The sequence below is a fragment of the Hakea prostrata genome, chromosome 7 (genome assembly GCF_041222555.1).
Source record: "Hakea prostrata isolate BN-2017 chromosome 7, UWA_Hpros_2, whole genome shotgun sequence".
NCBI classification, from domain to species: Eukaryota; Viridiplantae; Streptophyta; class Magnoliopsida; order Proteales; family Proteaceae; genus Hakea; species Hakea prostrata.
The window spans coordinates 2,682,880-2,693,449 of record NC_142606.1 but is presented as its reverse complement, the minus strand read 5'-3'; the positions used below and the strand labels follow the sequence as shown (position 1 = coordinate 2,693,449).

At 38.0% G+C, this 10,570-nt stretch overlaps 1 protein-coding gene across 5 annotated transcripts; it reads right to left on the bottom strand.

Moving 5' to 3' along the window:
* Positions 1-375: 375 nt before the first annotated feature.
* On the bottom strand, positions 376-8,881 carry LOC149008956 (protein SUPPRESSOR OF GENE SILENCING 3-like). Of its 5 annotated transcripts, none has more exons than XM_089162161.1 (8): positions 8,488-8,880; positions 7,979-8,101; positions 4,979-6,112; positions 4,140-4,434; positions 3,391-3,635; positions 2,799-2,956; positions 753-1,055; positions 376-464 (listed from the first exon to the last, which is right to left on the bottom strand). In XM_089162161.1, exons 3-7 carry the CDS (start codon positions 6,092-6,094, stop codon positions 809-811), a joined length of 2,061 nt encoding a protein of 686 aa, XP_089018287.1. In that variant the 5' UTR covers positions 6,095-6,112; positions 7,979-8,101; positions 8,488-8,880; the 3' UTR covers positions 376-464; positions 753-808. The 5 variants fall into 5 exon arrangements, with proteins under 5 accessions (XP_089018287.1, XP_089018289.1, XP_089018291.1 ...); XM_089162163.1 differs by having other exon boundaries at positions 8,501-8,880; XM_089162165.1 differs by lacking the exon at positions 7,979-8,101 and having other exon boundaries at positions 8,488-8,881.
* Positions 8,882-10,570: the final 1,689 nt, after the last annotated feature.

Genomic DNA, 10,570 nt, shown 5'->3' with positions numbered 1-10,570 from the left:
GAAAATTTGGTATCGTTGCCATGTTGATGCGATGTGCTTGTACTATATGAACAATCAGGATCAGAATCATGGCAGTTGGTGGTGAAGTTGTCACCAGTGACAATCCGGAACTTCTCATTGAATTTTGTATGTTAGAGTAGCCTCTGGCATCGCCAAACTTGTTATGTGTTGGTGATCGTATACTCAATACTTTAAAAGCCCCAGAAGAACGAGTGTCTTTCCTAGTTTGGTTGGCGTACCTTCTGTCCTTCCATCTTGCTTTCTGTAGTAACTATTCTATGTGGTCATCCGCTTGTGTGCCTGCTGTGCCGTTGATCACAGTAGTAGGCCACGGTACCTTCCAGCATGGTTGCTTACCGTGTGCTCGTATTGTGCCACTCGTAGTAGCCCATGTTGGTGTTTTGCATCTCTGCTCCCCGTTCTTCGGCATCATCACACATTCCCACACTCAAGAGCAACGGTCACTATAACACAGCAACACACAAACACTATATATAAGGTGTAATGAAACACAATTTGGTCTTCTTTTGCCCCGTGTTTAACAGGCCTGGGAGGTTAAAAGGTATAACCTTACCCATGATTTTAGTCAAGAGTATTTTCAAGACTTAAACCCGTGACCAAAGACCTACATAAACTATATTGATGAAAATAAATAACAGTCATCAGTAACCTAATTACCAATGCCTGTTTTCAGCATTATGCTTCATTCACTGTAAAAACTGTAGAATAAATGTCAAGCAGTGTAGGCTTACTTTTGTCATGTGTTGATTGTTAACTTCTGGGTTACATCCTACCAAAGCAGTTCCCATCATGTACAGCATAACACCTCAGAATTGCTGGTGTTGCTCTCCTTAGAGTGACCGGGAGTGTATTTGGATATTTGTTCAGTCATCGCGGTTTCAAATTCCTTTTCCAGGACGATCTCTTCTTCATAGTGTCTTCTCTTCATCTCAGCCTTTTTGGTCTCATGCAATCTTATAAGTTTTTCTCTCTCTGCTTCAAACTCTACCACGCCCTTCTCCTGAGCATGAATGGATCTTGCTGTCTCCTCTCCCCTAGAAAACAAAGGTTCACAGCTTTCTATTCATAAAGACAAAAATATATATAAAGAACCAATCACTCCTGTCCCCACACACTTCCTTTTAGGGGCATTACTTCATCTAGTAATCTATACAAACATCTAGTCTAATACCTTCTTTTTTTTTGGTAAACAATCTAGTCTAATACCTTGTTCCCAGATAAAATGACATCAAGTCCAAAATAAGGCAAATCCACTGCAAGAGGCTTCTGCACAAGCAGATTGTGGGGAACAGATCTCCATCACATTTACAAAACAGCCCTCAAAAAAAGGAAGAAAAAAAGAACTCTCTAATGCATTTTTAAAATAGAACTTCAGATGGAAAAGAAGAAAAGCAATTACACCCAGATTACTAACAAACGGCAATACCATATGACAACCCATCATAGAAATGTTAGGATTTGGCCACATTTTGGGGGTTACTTGGAGGATCCAACGGAATGTAGCAGTTTCTTGTTTCCATCAATCCGAAATTTGTGGAAATATAGTAGCTGGCAATACATTAGACTGGTAGTGAAGGGTATGTCTCCCGTACAGACAAATGGAACTCCAGCCATGAATCTGGTCAGAGATCCCAAACGCCTTCCCCCCCTCCTTCTACCTCAAATTCAAATAATTTTTCCATGCAATACAGGGATAGTCTACTTTGCCCATGAATATACATGTGAAAGAGTGTTTAAATCACAATTAATTCTAGCAAAAGTTACCGCAAGCCAAGCTCAATATGTTTCCATATTGTATTATCACATCTTTGATGGTAATCAGCCATGGCTATGTCTATATTGTTTTATGTATAATAAACTCGCCTTTTGCAACCAATTGTTATACAATCAAGTTCTTCCATCTTATCGAGTGCTCTTCACCCCTCTCATTGCTCAAAGTTTCAGAAGAAACTGAGCAGGGTTACAAATGTTTCCGGAGTTGTAAAAATTACAGATATTCCACTAATCTTCATTGTTATTTTATGGCATTCTAGTAATTCTTTAGTAACTTGAAATTTTGATTCAACCAAACACATACTCACATTAGGCTGAAAATAGCAGATGTGGGTACAAGATCCTAACAATATGGATGCAGTAATGTACACCATTTCTTCCCCTATGGCACATAGCAACTACTGAACCTTATGAAGTTCACATTACAATTCCTTATCCTGCAACTTATGGTCTCCTATATTTGGTTAGCAGATACACTAAAGCATAAGGATAGTTCTATTCAAAGTTTTTCACCATCACTAAGTATTTGGCCATTTTAAAAGCTAAGATACAAAATTTCACTGGACTCCCCATTACACTGCTATTAGTCATCCACACATATATTATACATAATAGTGATAGTTCTTTCCCTCTATTACATCAGCCTAGGTAACAGATGTGTTGTTGAAAACAACATTAGAGGCGCATTGGTAACCACAGTAAAATGTGGGTTTTGGAAACAAGAGAATCTTCAGGAAAGAGGAGTAGCATTTATCGGAAGAACAAACTTAAGACATCACCAACATTGGAGGGTTAAAACCCAGGGAAAAAATCAAAGATCATCAAGTCATCAACATCTTATGGGAAATAAAAGAACCTTCACCACAAAAAGAATACTAAATCCACAAAGAAAATCATAATCACTTGGACCAAACTTAAAAAAATATCATTTTACCTAGTTAAAAAGTACCGTGATTCATCATAGCCTGAGAGATGACACTTGCAGGGACAAGAAATCAACATACCGTAGTTTCTGCTCCTCTTTGGACATGGAATTCACATTTGATTGCTTCATTTTCTGACGATCTTGCTGTAGTTGCTTCTCGAAGTTTCCCTCTTTCTCCTCTAGAGACTGTTGAATAAAGCTTATCTGATCCTTGAAAAAGTTCTCTACATAGTCCATCTTTAAGATAATGGAACAAAGGAACAAAAAAATTTGTGAACATTAGCAAGTCCAGGAGAATCAACAACAGAACCATCAGAAACAGACACAAGGAGAGGCCAAATGAAGAAAAACCAGAAAGAAAAACAAAGAAGCTTTAGGATTTCCAACAGGCCAACACATCATATGCACAGCGGCTTCAAGAAACAGAGTTTGCATAAAATGTTAGTGGATAACATTTCCTACTTGGGTAGTATGGTGTAGCAGCATGACTATGAGCAACCATTTGGAGTATGACATTGACTCTAAGCTCAGGGATGAGGCTTGGCAGCTTGTGCAGCTTGTGCAGGGGAAATCTGTTTGCCTATGCACACCCCACAGTAGGCAACCAAAAAAGAGGAAACGTTTAACAGAATGTACAGAAAATAAGATACATCCATGGACTCCAAACGTACCTCTTCTTTATTTTGTTCATGCTGCGCTTTCGTTCTCTGCCTCACTATGCGGTTATCTTCTGCAGTCTTGTGCAGCTTCTCTTGCAATACCCCATATGATTCCTCTAAAATCTTCGAATGTCTTTGTTCTTTCACCACCTTGTTTTTAAAATAGATCAATTGCTGATTATCTTCATTCATTTGCTTCATTGGGTTCACAACCATTTCTTGATAGGACTTAATTTCAAATTTCAACTTTGCCTTGCCTAATCGATCACATCCAATAAAAAATAAATAAATAAATGCGGTACTTATACTTCCAAGGATTATAAGTATGTAAATCAGCAAATCAAATATGAGTTGAAATGAATGTAGAGTTCAATTATATAGTACAAGTCAAGGAATTTAAATGCGTTAACCAAACAATTAAAATCAATCACTGGAACTGCACATTTCCCTGCAAATATAAATATCGCATGTACACTATGCACCTTGTTGAGCATGCGTGACAGTTCAGAAGTGAAGTGAAAAAAGAAAAAAAAAAACCCCACCCAGGAACAATGGGTAAAGTTTGATGTATATTTTGAAGGTATGGCAGTATATTTTTTTATTAACTAAATTAACTTATATGGAGAATGCTCTCCTAGTGAGGCAACATAATGTGGTAAGAGAAGTGCAGTTGCAGCCAGGTAGTCTCATCCTAGAAATCAGAACCATCATAAGCACAATGAGTATAAACACATACAAATTAGGCAAGGGAAGAATTGAACCATGAGAATGCTGGTTGAAAATGTCCAAGTCTTCTTTACATGCCATAAAACCATATAGCTGACGTTGACCACCTGCAGAGAAAAGCATCCGATGATGCTCCCAAGCTTCCCTATGTGTTCCTTCTTTACGAAAATGTTCATCCAGACGCTCAGCCTCTACATAGCCCATTGCAGAGCTCTCAAATATTAGTACACTCATTCCTCTATGCCCTTGAGGACCATATGAATGCCGACCTTTGGCTGCCGCATATGAACTAAAATAATTCAGAAGCTCTGGGTTGCCCATTCCAATCCACTGCAACAATCACACAGGACCAAAGAAAGATGACATATAACACAATAGGAGCAAAAGAACCATAAGGAAGGGGGATGATGATGGCACTCCACAGCAAGACTATAATGTACCATGACCATGAAGATGCCACATTACAGTTCAGTAAAAGGATAGCATTATGCAGCATAAAATTTAGTTTCCTGGAAAGTAACAAAATACTAGAAGGTACTTGTAAACTACAAACTTCTTTCATTTAGTAACTTTGTGGGACCATGCTTAATTTGTCTCCAGCATGACTATCCCACTGATATCAGTAAACACTCCTTGCAACATAAGCGTATGGAAGCCAACTTCAGCTGTCCAGAAAACTACAGACAAATCCAGATATATAATTTCTACTTGAACAGTTGTACCATGTGCAATCTATAAATCAGATAAATCTACGAAGAACCTAATTTAGGATCTCAATTTGGAATAGACAAGGCATGCAATTGTTTACGGAGGCAATCAAGCAGGCAAAGAAAAGATTGTGGATTTCCAATAGCAAATGGATATTGCAATTTACCTTCCCGTCATTCTCATCCTGCTGAAGTCTGGTGTTCATAATGACAACAATTGGTGGCCAGACTATCTCCTTATCAGTAAGGGTCTGTTGCAGGCCTTTCCATTTTCCATAGGCTTCTCCAGATGGCAAAACTGATGCTCCCCTACTGCACAGCTCCTCATCCAACAATTCAGCAAACTGCCGATGCAGCTTCACACGTTTCACCCCTTTTGTTTTTGCATGGTTGAGCAAGGGCTGTAGGCTTTGGTACCAATCAATAGAACCCGGGCAGTAGGCTTTGGTACCTTTGCATGCTGGACAGTGCCACTCCCTCAGTGGATCATTTATTTCTTCTAAGCTCAAATTGTCCAAGGAATCAAAGAATTCCTTGAACCACTTGCTCTTCTTGAGTGTGTCATGGTTTTTAGGGCTATTGTCAGAATCATAATCATCACTAAGTATTTCATCATCATCCAACAGTTCATCATCATCATCAATGGGATAATGACAAGAACTCATGTCAGATCCATAGTTGTCTCCTCCAGCAGATCCTGTATGAAGTTTAGAGGTTTTATCATTTCCCTGATCATCTACTGAAGCCTTGAGTTGTTCACCAACTCGATTGGCCCAGTTCCATCCATTCTGTAAAGGAGGAGCTTCATGAGGCACCGGTGCCATGTAAGCATTCTCCCATCCTGTATTAGATGAACTAGCTTTTGGGTTTCCTCTTCCAGCTGGCCTCCTAGGTTCAGCAACCTGCGTCTGCCATTCACCACCAGGACTCCTACCTGTTCCACCATTACTGACCAGGCCAAGTTTCTTAGCTGTATCAGGTTGGCCCCAGGCTTTAGGACCAGGGCTCTGAGGGGCACATGGTTTTGCTTTTGCACTACCCGTTCCTCCTCGTCCTCTGCTCTTTGACTTCCTTGCACAAACCTCCCATTCACCATCTTCTGCACCATCCAGGCTGATGTCTCTGACATCATGACTCAGCTGGTCCACCTCGAGGTTATTCTTACCTGAGCCAGGGCCTCCAGATGGCGGCTGCCTATACTGACGGCTAACATTTTTAGCTTCGGTTGATGAACTAACAGTGCCAATTAGGGATTGTTTGCCATCTCCCCTTTTTGAGTCCATTTCAGTACTGCAATGTATCTGCATAGTTTTGGTTGAGTATACATTGGTCAAAAATTAAAAGAAATTGATCAATAAAAACTAAGTTCCCAACTAGTTAAAGACCAGATGGACAAAATACCAATGGCAGGCAACACTAAGGGCCATAACGAAGAGTAACACATTAACTGAAGACTACATCACGAAGATATTCCATAGCATAATTCATCATAAATGATCTTTAACCCACTCTACTGTCTCGATTTTGGGGGCAGAAAGCATATATTACAAAAATAGAGAACTTTCAAAACACCACACAGAGACCGCCAAATGGAGACCTTAATGCTGGATACATTCTCCACATGTTTTACTTTTTTCCTCGTCCTTCTTATTTTTTAATTATTTTAGTGAGGGTCAATTCATTGTTGATGTGATTGCCATCGTCAACTGACAGGTGTAACAAAAAAGCATAAAAACAGTGGGAACACTAAACAGATTCAATCTTAATTTGCTACTGAACCAGTAGGTGAGGTCGTTCGACAAAGAAATCAATTACCTCGCTGTCAAGTGAGTCAGAATGTATTACACTGAACCTTGAAACAAGAACTCTCTTCCAGTGAAAAAGAACAGAATTAAACTGGATTTGAAGTAGTTCAATCCTGAGTAATGGACTGTTACAGAATCATGGCCCACATAAATCAAATTCAAGTTATAACCCAAGAGATCCAAAGACAAAACTTCAATCCCAGAGAAAAGAGAAAACCTCTATATAGTCCCAGAAAAGAATTATATATATATATATATATATATATACACTAAAAAGAACAAAGAACTTGGTTCTCAATCGCATAGAATATACTTCAAATCAGAACCCACCCCCTTTTCCTATTCAATCCTCCCCAGAAATCTATATATGTGTTACATATCATCAAAAGTTGTACTGAAAGAACCATCAGAAAAATATTTTGGAAAGGAAAAGTGAGTGCACAGAACTTTGCCAAAATATGGGTAGCACGTCAGTAAGTTCGATTCCTGATGTTGTACTAAGGCATCTAAAGGATGGATGATCCCTTCCCTTGGAGGGATTTGGAAATGGGGGGGGGGGGTTCTCCTGGGGAGGAATAGAGGGAGAAAAACATTAGTTGATAACTTGAGGTTCAACAAATGTCCTACAAAATCTACTACTGAAGCTCCAAAAGATGGTTAAGGTAGGATTCTTTACGTAGTCTAAGAAAAGGACTTTAACATCACATTGTTAAGTGGACTTAACCTAACCAAAGCAATTATCAAGATCATAGTTCATTTGACAAAAAAGCAGTGGCGATATGCAGCCAAAGAAAACCAAGTAAAGACATGAACATTTTGACTGAAATTAAGCATGCGATTAAAATACTAGTGGGGGAAATAAAAAAACAGAATTCTTGGTTATACAACTGATTCTTGGTACTCATGATATGCACTTCAAAGGCAGAGGCAATTGATAATTACAAACTTCAAAATGACCAAACAAGACAGCAACCGGAAAAGAGTCCAGACAAAACTTTAATACTAATGAGTGATCACTCGCCTTACCCACGAGTTGTAATTGTCCTTTGAGGGATTAGGACCTAAAGCATCATACAACTGATACAAGTAGGAGTTAAGAACAGGAAAACACCACCTATACAGTTCTGCCATTTATTTTATCAGTAAGGCTTTCAGTGCTATAATGAACCATTTCAGAAGGAGTTAATGTGAGAAAAAGTTTTGGACCTCAATATTCAATTCCACCATGTACGACATGATGAATTTCCTTACTAGAATGCTCCTTCACAATTTCAATCAAGATCCTCCTATCTTATAGTCGAAAAAGCAAGCTATTTTTTGACTAGAAAAGAAATCCGACATATTGGACTTAATTTTAATTACCAGCAAAATATACAACACAGTAAAACATTCGTCTATTATCTGTGATCTCTGAGAATTTGATCCCGTTCGGGAAGGTCGTACTGCTGAAAGCAAAAGCAACTTGAGCAGTGAGAAAGCCCCCCACTGCAAAAAAAAAAGCGCATATAACAAGTCATACACACAGACAGAGATTGAAACCAAGTTGAGCAGAGAAAAACCCAAATGCAGCGAGGAGAACAGAATTCATAAAGGAAGGCCTGAAAGAAACACACAAAGAGAAGAAAGAGGAAGGAAAAGCGTAACCAGAGCGACTGAATTTCACCAACCACAGTTACAGTATGTTAAAAATTAGAATAAAAATAATTAAAAAAGAAAATGATCAAGTAACTTCACAGTCGAAAATCAAAATTCAAGCATGCTTAACAAAAGAATCCGAAGAAATTCAAAAACAAAATGGAAAAAATAATCCTAACAAAGCTACAGAGCGATGTATTCGCATAAGAACTGATTAGTAAGCAAACTAAGTTTACCTGAGAGATTCACCTTGAGACCGTCGTCACAGGAACCTGCTTTCTCCGCCGAAGAATATGTAGTAGAATCGACTCGCCAGAAATTGCAGTAAAGGAATGGAATTATCACCAACTCTGTGACAATCAGGTGTTTACACAGAAATTATAGCTCTCTTTACTCTTGAGCTGAGCTCCTCACAGTCAAGAGTCTGTACTCAAGAATATTTTTCTACTCTAAGAAACTCTGGATAATTTTGGTGAAGGAAGCTTCTTAGATCTTGTGTGGAAGACTGATGGTACAGGTTATCTGTTTTCTTCTTGAGCACCAAGCGAGTGAAATTGCTTGGTAATTGCGCACCACCTGCAACGAAATTTTGATCTCGACCGTTCAGAGAACTGAAAGCGAGACCTTTACTTGGTTAATGCTGCAACCGTTCCCTGAAAAACTTTTGGTCAAATGACGATATTATCCCAATATTTCTGATAGAAATGGAAACCAAAAATGGAGGTATTTAAGTATATGTATTGAACATGAAACATGTAGCTTTTTATAATACGGTACGGGGACCATTATATATAACACAATAAGAGTCAATTTCTTCAATAAGATTTAAAAGGTGTGGATATCATTTTTTAATCAAAAGATACGAGCTTCATTAAATAAAAGAGTTTAAGCCAAGAGACCTAGACAATAATAACGACTGATCAATCATGAAAAAAGGTGAGATATTCCACCATGATCTAGAAAGGGAGAAACGATTATAAGACCTATTGATTAAATTAGAATGAACATAGTTGAACTCTAAGGAGAATCGCAAAATCTCAAAAACTAAACTAGAACAAATTCAATTTAAATAATCATGAGCACCTGATGTGCCAAAATTGCAGGTACAAAATATAAATTTACTTGGAGATTGGAAACTCCTAAAGTTTGCCGAAAAAGTGAGCCATCTCTAATCAGTGGCGGAGCCACGTTGGGACCGGAGGGGGCCATGGCCCCCCCCCCCGGATTTTTTGAAATTGTAAAGATCCTTGTTTTTCTCCTTATTTTTCTCCTTATTTTTCTATCTTTAAATGTGAAATACCACTATTTGGCCCCCTTCAAAAATTAAAAATAAAAATTTAAGATAAAGATGATGGGTACAAATGTCATTCATAATCTTTATCTAATGGTTATTATTAATCCCTAATTTTAAGGAATAAAAATTTAAATTCTAATTAAAAATAACTTAAAAACTAACTCACGATCCATGAATTTCTCCTTATATATTATCTCCTATTTTCATTTCTATTTATTCTCTCATGAATCTCCTCTTTTATTCTTATTTTTTCTCTTTTTTTTTCCACACGTCTCACAAAATATTGAAGTAGTTAGCAAACTTTAGAATTTTCCTAAATCTTATTCACATCAGGTATTCACTCTCTCTTTTTCAAATTATTCATTTCTCCACTTACGAATTTTTTATTAATTTACCTAATTTTTAATGTAGACTCCACATTAAAATATAATAATATATTCTGAGATAGGACCTACAGTGGGTCCCACGTTGGCCCACATACATTCGGCCCCCCCCAATGTTCAATCCTGGCTCCGCCCCTGTCTCTAATAGCTTTGAGCTCAATAATTGTTACCGAGCTACCCAATCAATCAAAACACTGCGCAACTACAAAGATGCCAGCCGTATCTCATAAGATGCAACTCTTGCCGTCCTTGCTCGTGTCCTCATCCCAGAATCATCCACAGATACCTGAAAATACCTTATATCTTCCATAAGAGGAATTAAAGCAATTGGTTGAAGGCAAAGTAATAGATTTTCTTGAATAAATGAGCTATCCTTCTATGGTAAATGTCTTGAATATTTATTTTCTTTTTGGATCAAAATTCTAAAGTATTGGTTGAGAGCAATGGTTATAGATCGGTTTTGCAAACTAGAGATCAACACATTCAAACTTGGGGAAGTGAGAGAGAGACCAAACTTCTAGCCCAAATGCACAATCCTTTCTTATTTATTGGACTCTTCATTCAAACAACTGAGAAAAATAAGAAGCTTTTACATACAACTTTTGACTTTACATTGATTCACACTCCACTTCCCTCTCATTT

What these genes read in the sequence shown, in the direction of transcription:
- LOC149008956 (XM_089162160.1), bottom strand. Translation starts at nt 6,118, where the DNA reads ATGCAGATACATTGCAGTACTGAAATGGACTCAAAAAGGGGAGATGGC. An exon ending in AGGATGAGAATGACGGGAAG is followed by an intron (nt 4,435 to 4,978) that starts GTAAATTGCAAT and finishes TGATTGTTGCAG; the next exon opens with TGGATTGGAATGGGCAACCC. An exon ending in TTTCAACCAGCATTCTCATG is followed by an intron (nt 3,636 to 4,139) that starts GTTCAATTCTTC and finishes GTGATCGATTAG; the next exon opens with GCAAGGCAAAGTTGAAATTT.